We start from the raw sequence: 9,667 nt of genomic DNA, 5'->3' as shown, positions 1-9,667 counted from the left end.
CAAATCAGAAGTTATGTATGCAATTAAGCTCGGATAATTTACGGTGTATTTTTAATAATGTATTGGGTCAGCGTTTCGATTAGGGTGCACTTAGAGTACGTTCCTGAACAATATGCATTCCAAACTATAAAATCTATTGCACTGAATTTAAGCCGGCATTAAAATGATATCTGAAATTTGTATTTTAAGTTGTTTACATTTAATAAATGTCTGACGTCAAAATGTTTTTAAACTCATTTATTTACGAAAAACTCAAAATATTGTGTTTTAAAACGTTACATAAATGCCACGTTAACCACTGGATAAAGCGGAATTTGTCGGGCGAATTTTATTATCGATTCATTATTACTTCGTGGCGACCCCTATTGTCGAAGGAATACTTTAGGCTAGCACACGATTTATGTATAAGAACGGGCATATTTACAATTAAGTATGACACTTTTAAAGTTACCAGTGTGAATTTTGCGGTATCTGCAAAATGTTATGCACGTATACTGGTACGCAAAGAAATGTGTGAATTTAGCATATTTCGGTCACGTCCGCATTTTAAAATATGTTATTGACGCTACGGTTCATTGGATGGGATTCGACATGTAGCGTGAAGTCGTACAGAAAATCCATTCATCTTCCATTCTCAACCTGGTCGTCCCTGGGCACGGGGGGGGGAGGGGGGCTTCAGTCTGGGAATGATGCTTATGGGAAATAGCAGAGTAATAAAAAAATATATATATATTACGAAGGGGCGACGTTGGTAAGTTTTTTTTCCCAATGACTTGTACGATAATGAACTGCACTGAATGAACTGTATCTCAGCTAGACAGGGGTGTAGGTTTCGTCACTGCTCTCTGTTGTGTTTTAGTCGCAGGTCTGGAAGTGAGCGTCTGCCTGCCGGAGTTGAGAATAAACCGTTTTAACGGAGGGTAGGGGTTCCCCAAACACGAACTGTAAGAAAAGAAATATACAATTATGTAATGAGATATGTTAATCGTATGTGGTTTTTGTAAACCAGGCATTATGTGATATTACTGAGGGGCATTGGGGGGGGGCGTGTCCCCCTCCTCAAAACTACGTCTATGCAGCTAGACTTTAAAACAATACATAATAAAACATAATGGCGATTTATTTAAATACAGAAACCACCTTTTTCCATTTTATTGTACAAATGAGTGAAAAGAGTTATCTTAAAATAAAACATCGACTGAGACAGAAGCACGTTTAATATAGTTTGCCTTTTGCAATTAAGATTATCTTTTTATGTACCAATATAATGTGTAATACGGTGTTTGTGCACATTGTTTCTAGACTACTATATAAATGATAAAGATAATCCGCTTTTTTCGACGGATCAGTTTATTGGACAGCTACTCTTAGGCGGAATTAAGTCTGCTGCAGTTAGGGTTGTAACAGATTAGTTTAAAATGAATGGTATCAACTGACAAAAGCGAACTATTAGAGAATAAAGTACTATTCTAATTAATAACGGAAAACTATTTGGGTACCAGATATTTATTTTCAAGATGACTTGAATATTATAGACTACAATTTCTATTAAATAGACATTGTTTGTGATGGCCAGAATTAACCTTATATATGCCTAACATTTAATTGACTGTCTCAAATGTACGTAACTTAAGTCACAAACGATCAGTTATTTAACGTTAACTTTAATTTACAGAACTTAAACCGCCCATGCACGATTGTAACCACGTGAACGACTGTTGTAAAACTCGTAATTGTAATAAGATTGCAAATTATAAAATTAAATAGGTCGGTTTAAACTTAAATACGTTTGATATTTTTTCGCGTATTTAGCCACTTGTCAGAGGTAAACTGCGAGGTTATTTGATCTGTTTTCTGCCCGCTAGGACAAAAGCCGTTGTTAGGAACTATGCAGCGCTTTCCGTTTTCACGTCGGAAGTGTTTTTTGGGGCAAACTTCCGGGTAAAATCTGGTGGTTTATTTACTGAATAAAGATGCTTTCTTAATTTAATGGCAGCCGTTTTTCATATTTTCGAACGCAGTGGTATTGAGGTCTGCGTGTAAGCAGACGAAATACGTCTGATTATAAGATTTCTTTACTATACTATGTTTAAGAGAATGGCTGAATTTGGTCCAGATTCCGGGGGGAGAGTGAAGGTAACGATCTTTTGCCTTTATATCAAATTATTATTTTTTTTTAATTAGAGTCATGAAAATCAAATACAACGTTTTGTTTGTTTGGGAATCCGTATGGGTTGATCAGAGGTTTGTATGACAACTTAAAATTCAGCATAGTTTGAGATCGTAATGATACAGCATATCTGTTTAACACGCATGAATTGAGTATTGAGGGATATTGAATATGTAAGTGCGAGTTGAGATTATACACTTTTTCTTCTGAAAACATGTTAAAGTTCGAGTTTATTTATGTACCAGTGTCTTTCACAGCTGCCCATGTATAGTGTTATTTACGTTTATCATGCTGGATCGGGTTGAATTACAATTATAACTGCTTAAAAGCTGGATATTTTACTTAAGTGGCAGTCAGAAATAACGCAGTAGTCTTTAGAATTAGAACTAAATCCTTGTATAAAATTTGTGTTTGTTCTTCACAAGTGGTAATACCTACTGAGCTTGCTTTGCAAAATATGGTTGTCATAAAACACAAACGATAGTGTTAGCTAAACACTTAGATAATTGTTAAACGAGCTTAAATTCTTTCTCTCAGGGAGTAACAATTGTGAAGCCGATAGTGTTTGGTAATGTCGCGCGATATTTTGGGAAGAAAAGAGAGGAGGACGGGCACACTCACCAGTGGACAGTCTACGTGAAACCCTACAGAAATGAGGTAAGATAGGGGTCTGTGACTCAGATGTATGCTGCTGTATATATGAATGTATGTATCTGCAGAGTGTAACGCTACTCTTTCTTCTTTACAACAAAACAATAACTAAACTCCTTCTTTCACAGCTTCATTGATTGACATTTTTTATTTTCACTGCAGGACATGTCTGCTTATGTAAAGAAGATCCAATTCAAACTTCATGAAAGTTACGGTAACCCCTTAAGAGGTGAGGTAGCCTGCCATTCTTGCTCATAGCATCACTGCATTCTTAAATTGTACATGCTGCTCACCTGTTACGTTCAGTGGCAACTAGTAGTCAGGTAATTGCTAGGAAGGCAGAGACATCTCGATAGCTTGATTAAGGCTGCCTTATAGAAAATGGCATTGATATTCTTTAAGGAATTAAGCTCAGCTTAAAATGTATGTTGGCATTGCAGTTGTCACAAAACCACCGTACGAGATCACAGAAACTGGCTGGGGAGAGTTTGAGATTATTATCAAGATATTCTTCATTGATCCTAATGAAAGACCGGTGAGTGAATGTTTTAGCGTGTAATATCTATTTGAAATTTCTATTGATTTTTGTTTTTAAAGTACCACTTTGTGTGGACCAGTTTTCCTTACCAAGCTGGGTCATAATGGATCTTCCAGGTCACCCTGTACCACCTCTTGAAGCTTTTCCAGTCTGACTCCAGTGCCATGCCAAAGAAGACAGTGGTGTCTGAGTTCTACGATGAGATGGTGAGCTTCTGCACTGACTTTGGTCCTATATATATAAAATTATACATACATATTTATTTAGTAGACTTTTTTTCCCTTAAGTGACATACTACTGAGAAAGTAGGGCCAGTCAGCCCCAGGTGCAACTGGGGGCTAAGGGCCTTGCTCAGGGGCTCAACAAAACCCCCCAAATTCTTAACATCTGTCTTTTAACTTGTGGAAGCATTTATGGTCCTGCATCCTTTCTTTGTTCTTATGATGAATGGAAGGGTGGCATGGAGGGATTTTGTGATCGTATTTGCGCTTAATCGTAGCATTAATTTAGACCTACACTTCATATGTGGTCACGACTGAGCTGGCATGTTAAAACAAAATGAGAATCACTGGTTTAACAACCATAAACAATTATATATAGGCCTAGCAAACAAACTTACCTAATGAGATGGATGGAAACAATGCTTGGAGCAAAACAAGTCCTATTGGGGTTTAATTTTGGAGACAGCCTCCTGCAGGTCGTCTTCCAAGTTTAGGCATTTTTCAATATGCATCAGCACCGAGAATGTCTTTTAACATAAGTAGGGAGATCCAAACTAGATCCCAGCGCACTTTGTTCAAAACGGATGATCAAGCATTCAAGGAATGAATCTGTACAGCAACCAAGATCATTTTAATTAGTAAACATTTCGATGGGAATTAAAAGATTTTTGTAGTTTGTGGTATCTCATATTCTAATTGTCATAATTCATTTTCTGTGTTTTTTTTTTTTTTTTAAAGAATTGCATTAAGGTAAAAGCACCTAGACTAAATATTAAAAACTCCACCATTTTTTTTTATTTTACAAGCTTGCATCCTATGCATCAATAATTTAAGCACAACATTGTTTGGCAGCACTAAAGTAACCTGAGAGTCAATAGGTATCATCTCTAATCTTTATCCCATTTTTATTTTGGTTACTTGTAGTTGCATGATTTAATGGGTATTACAGTGAAACCTTATCTTTTGTGAATAGTTTATTTTGGATAGTTGGTACTTATCCAAAGCATGGGGGATTTTTTTATGCATTCCTTATTGATTGGCAAAATGCGTGATATTTTGATGGAGAAAAAAATGCAAACACTTCTTTGATGTAGGTTCGACTTGGATATTTTAAGGTTTTGTTCACATGATTTGGAAATCACTTTATGACCACCCTCCCCCCCCCAACTATTGTAACCATTGCTCTGAAGTTAAGATATTATTTTGTGTTGTCAGATTTTCCAGGATCCCACTGCTATGATGCAACAGCTGCTGACCACATCCAGACAGCTGACATTAGGTGCCTACAAGCATGAGACAGAGTGTGAGTTGCACCACTTAATTGTGACTTTCACAATCCTTGTCAAGCTGTTAGTTTCGGCCGGGACTCGATTGTGTGTATGTGTGAGTGTGTGTAAATGGTGAGCAGGTTTGTGTGCAGCTGAAGGGGCTGTGTCTTTGCTCACCACCCTTTTTTATATCTAAGATGGGCCATGCTCATGTTCCTCATAATGGATAAAAGGTACAAACTTTTGGGTGGTATTTCCAGTTGCTGAGCTGGAGTTGAGGACGCGTGAGAAGCTGGAATCTGCAAAGAAGAAGACAAGCCAGGAGATAACGGAGCTGAAGGAGAAGCTGAAGGCGAGCCGAGAGACCATCAACTTCCTGAAGAGTGAAATTCGCAAGCTGGAGGAGGAGGATCAGATCAAAGACCACTGAAGTGACGGGATCAGTCCCCATCCTGCGCTTGACAGTCTGTCCTGCACACTGTCCGATAATGTTCTCTGGAAGATTAACACCCAGATTCTCAGCATAAGCCTGTCTGCCGTTTCTTCCTTCCTCCTGCCCTGGATCATGATCTTTACAAAGGTTCACACTTGTATTGTCACCATGTCTTAGTTGCATTTTCCAAGTGTAAAGCTGATTAGGTTTTTTTTTCATGCTGTTAATTGAAATGACCTCCAGGTCTTATGCAAAAGCTTGCTGTACCATTATGTGGTCTGCAGAAGTACTTCGATTTAGATCGTTATTTTAATAACAAATATCTTAATGCAGCTTTTATGGTAAATGTCCAGTTTATGTTACTGTTGTTTCAACCACTAGTAAGGCAGCTACACCTTGATTAATAAAATTGGAAAATGTTGTTAATATTTGTGGTCTGTCTGTTATTTGACATTTAGGACATACAAGCCAAATTGCAGATATGTGCAACAAATCACATTTGGGACAAAGTAAATTTAGATGCATAAAATACTGGCTTTATCAGCTGATATTTACTTGCAAATATCATCTCTGTAGTCTCTGTAGGGTAGTGTCATCTACCCTGCTTCTATCCAGCAAACTCAAATATTCACAGTGCAACCGTAATAAGATAATGTGGAGTCTTGAATTACTGGATTACAGCAGATAATCATCATGGGATTGTTGTCAACTGTAAGGTTGTGTTAAAGATGGAAAAATGTCTTGACATGACTTGTCATGTTTTCTGGCTTTCTGAAAAACAAAAAAAAAAACTTGCAGTCTCAATAACGGTGCGAAGACATTTTTTTTCCCACTGTTAATAGCTTCTGGTGTTTCCATTACTGTGTAGGATGTAGGACATATTCATTGCTACAACAAGCAGAGCAACAGGCAAGATCAATCCTGATCTTCCTTGATGACTAACTTCTGGCCCCAGACACGTGGACAAAGACGTCGTCTTTCCGTGTTCCTCTCGAGGCTCTGAAGGTGAACTCTGGATTCCGGGGAAAGCTGAAATTCAATATGTGTGCTCTAGAGAAGTGCTTTCAGTATCATGCAATGAATATTTCCCTGCAAGGCAGATATCAATGTTCCAGGAACTTTACAGTCACTAACCTTTATATATTTTCTTGATACATTAACTTGCATTATGTGGTATGTGCTTGATTTAATTGCTTTAATAAATTATGTGCTACAATAAAACAATTCAGAATCATCATTTTACAAAATAGACCGAACAAGTGACCAGTATAATCTCCAAGGGGTAGTAGGATAAAATGAAAATGTAAAAATATTAATTATATGCAGATGTCATGCAGTAGACATTGAGCAGTTAAGATGATACAACAACAACAACAAATTTATTTTTATATAGCGCATTATCACAACATTACATTGTCTCAAAGCGCTTTACAGTATCCTCACCCAAAGCCCCCAGTGAGTAAGCCATAGGCGACAGTGGCAAGGAAAAACTCCCTAGAAGGAAGAAACCTTGAGAGGGACCAGACTCAAAGGGGAAGCCCATCCTCCAGGGGCCGGCAGGGATAGTCAAATAGAGAGAGGAGAGCAAGGAAGATAAGCCAATGCCGAAGCCGAGTCTTCTTCCAATTGCCAGGCAACCAGAGGTAAGGCAGCGGGTCATACATGGAAGATCAGAACCTGATACTGATCTGCTAAAAAGAATCATAACCCTAACACAATAAATGCAAACAAAAATTAGTTATTGGACCCCCCCGCGACCCAGTTGGATAAGCGGTTTGGGAAATGGATGGATGAATGGATGAGGTATTTGGAATGTTTACTATTTGAACAAAAGTATCGGAACACCCACAGGAACCTTTATGACATCCCATTATAAATCCATAGGCATCAATAGTTGGTCCTTCCTTTGTAGCTATAATAGTTGCTATTCTTCTGGGAAGGCTTTCCACATTTTGGAGCGTGTCTGTGGGAATTTCTGCCCATTCATCCAGAAGACCATTTGTGAGGTCAGACACTGATGTCAGGCATAAAGGCCTGACTCACAATCTCCATTCTCCTAGTTCATAGCAAAGGTGTTTGATGGGGTTGAGGTCAGGACTCTGTGTGGACCAGTCAAGTTCTTCCACACCGAAGTCACCCAACTATGTCTTTATGTCTTCATGGTGGAACAGAAGAGGGCCTTCCCCAAACTGTTCCTACAAAGCTGGAAGCATAGAATTGTCCAAAATGTCTTGGTTTTTTGATGCAGTTAGTATTCCCTTCGCTGTAAATTAGACCCCTGAAAAACAAACCCATATCATTATTCCTCCTCCACCAAACTTTCCAGTTGGCCCAGTGCAGTCAGGCAGGTAGCGTTCTCCTCTGCCAAACTCAAACTCATCCATCAGACTGCCAGATAGAGAAGAACGATTCCTCACTCCACAGAACACGTTTACACTGCTCCAGAGTCCAGTAGCAGCATGCTTTGCACCAGTCCATCTGACACTATTTTATTGTGAGGTTTGCATGCAATTGCTTGGCCATAGAAGCCCAGTCTATAGGACTGCAGTTATTGAGGCAACAGAGGTTTGGTGACTTTTATGCGCTGTGCGCGTCAGCACTTGATAACTCTGCTACGTCGTCTGCCACTTCACGGCTGAGTTACTGTTTCTCCTAAACATTTACACTTTGCAATAACACCACATGCAACTGCGTGGAATGTCTAACAAGGAAGAAATTTCACGAACCGACTTATTGCAAAGGTGGCATCCTATGACAGTGCCATGCCATTCTTTTACAATTATTTGTAAACGAGACTGTATCGCTAGGTGCTAGTGCTTGATTTTATAGCCCTATGGAAATGATCTGAAAAAAATACCTGGGATGTTTCTCAAAACCAAGAACGCAGAGATCGTACTTGTGAGCTTGGCAAGACCGGTCTTGCTAACTTGCCTCACAAGAACGAACTAGGGGTACAATGAATCATAAGACTGATCTCTTTTGGCTAGGATGCAACTGATGTATCCTTGATATTTGAGGCGGGGCAAGAACGACATATGGCGATTTTACCTACCTCTGTACTTCTGTTCATAAGTATTGGAATTGGACTTCGGCAATGGAACATTAATGAAAGATTCGAATCCATAAATCGGGTACACGAGAACACAAGTACAGTAATGTCTTTGAAAGTAATTCAGAATTTTGTATAACTTACGATTTATCACTAGGGGGCGGTAAACTCTCTAATACAAACGAGCATATTCCAGTGTTGTTCTATATTTGAAGCTAAACTTAAAATGCAATAAAACAAGAAATTAAGTTATTAATATAAATTAAGTTATAAGTAGATGTATTAGCACTACTTATACCATAGCATACCAAGCATTTACATTTTCTGCCATCTTCCCCTTTCTGTATGGGAGCGTCCGTCCTTCTCCGTCGTTTGCCGAAGCATGGAAACTGCTCCAAAACCACAAGACGTGATACAGGAGTCTTTTATGTCCAATGTACATCATATTATAATGTATATTAATTATAGGCTATTTTCATTTCTTTGGACTATTGCTTATGTTAGGTAGGCCTAAACTAATTGCTTTATGTACACTAGTATTATTTTTTGTGATATTTTGTGCTTTTTATTTCATAAACAACACAGCACCATGGTTTAGTGGCTATTACTGCGATCTCACAGGGTTGGAGGTTACGTTTTGTGTTTAGATTATGCAGGTTCTCCTTGTGTCCGCGTGCCTTTCATCTGGCTACTCGAGTTAACTCTCTTTGGACTGTGGGACTGTAGAACACAAAGAGAATATGCAAACTCTACATATGTAAATATATCACTACATTGCCCCCAGGTATGGACTGTGTTTGACCTGCAATGGACTGCCTCATACCCAGGGTGCCCCCTGCCTTGTGCTTCCTGGGATGGGCTTTAAACCAGTAGTTCTCAATCCTGTTCCTGCCCCCCCGTTTTCGAACCATCCCACGCTGCTTTCAACCTGCAATTATTATCCTATTAAGGACCATATAAACCCGATTAAGGTAGGGTTGGAATGAAAACATTGTGGCGGCGGGCAGGGGCGCCGCCAGGAACAGGATTGAGAACCACTGATCTAAGCGCTTATGAACAATGTGTCGACAGATATGTTTAAAAAAACTCAGAATACTGTATGTAAGAATACTTTCAGTATAAGCGGTTTCAGAAAATGGATGGATGGATGTTTTCTCTTATTTGGCTGTGAAAAAAATAGTCGCTTTGCTGATTTTATCCAACCCATGCGGTAGAATTTAAAGCTTTATACCTCTTTGTAATGTGTATAACCTTAAAACTACATTAATCATAAGCTGTTCAATCAAAAGGCATTTACGCGCACACACAAACGCACACACATGTTTGTAATTATATCT

The 9,667-nt window shown here is 38.7% G+C and overlaps 1 protein-coding gene across 1 annotated transcript; it reads left to right on the top strand.

The window, feature by feature from the left end:
- The first annotated feature begins 992 nt into the window (after positions 1 to 992).
- On the top strand, positions 993 to 5,707 carry yeats4 (YEATS domain containing 4). The gene is made up of 7 exons (XM_049005671.1): positions 993 to 2,136; positions 2,708 to 2,827; positions 2,984 to 3,050; positions 3,262 to 3,356; positions 3,476 to 3,565; positions 4,796 to 4,883; positions 5,109 to 5,707. Exons 1-7 carry the CDS (start codon positions 2,086 to 2,088, stop codon positions 5,276 to 5,278), a joined length of 681 nt encoding a protein of 226 aa, XP_048861628.1. The 5' UTR covers positions 993 to 2,085; the 3' UTR covers positions 5,279 to 5,707.
- Positions 5,708 to 9,667: the final 3,960 nt, after the last annotated feature.

The sequence above is a fragment of the Brienomyrus brachyistius genome, chromosome 1 (assembly GCF_023856365.1).
Source record: "Brienomyrus brachyistius isolate T26 chromosome 1, BBRACH_0.4, whole genome shotgun sequence".
Classification (NCBI taxonomy): Eukaryota; Metazoa; Chordata; class Actinopteri; order Osteoglossiformes; family Mormyridae; genus Brienomyrus; species Brienomyrus brachyistius.
This window is presented reverse-complemented; position numbering and strand designations above follow the sequence as displayed.

Excerpts from the sequence above, each read along its gene's own strand:
- yeats4 (XM_049005671.1), top strand. The coding sequence starts at position 2,086 with ATGTTTAAGAGAATGGCTGAATTTGGTCCAGATTCCGGGGGGAGAGTG. Across the intron at positions 2,137-2,707 it reads ATTCCGGGGGGAGAGTGAAG|GGAGTAACAATTGTGAAGCC; the intron begins GTAACGATCTTT and ends TCTTTCTCTCAG. Across the intron at positions 2,828-2,983 it reads TGAAACCCTACAGAAATGAG|GACATGTCTGCTTATGTAAA; the intron begins GTAAGATAGGGG and ends TTTTCACTGCAG.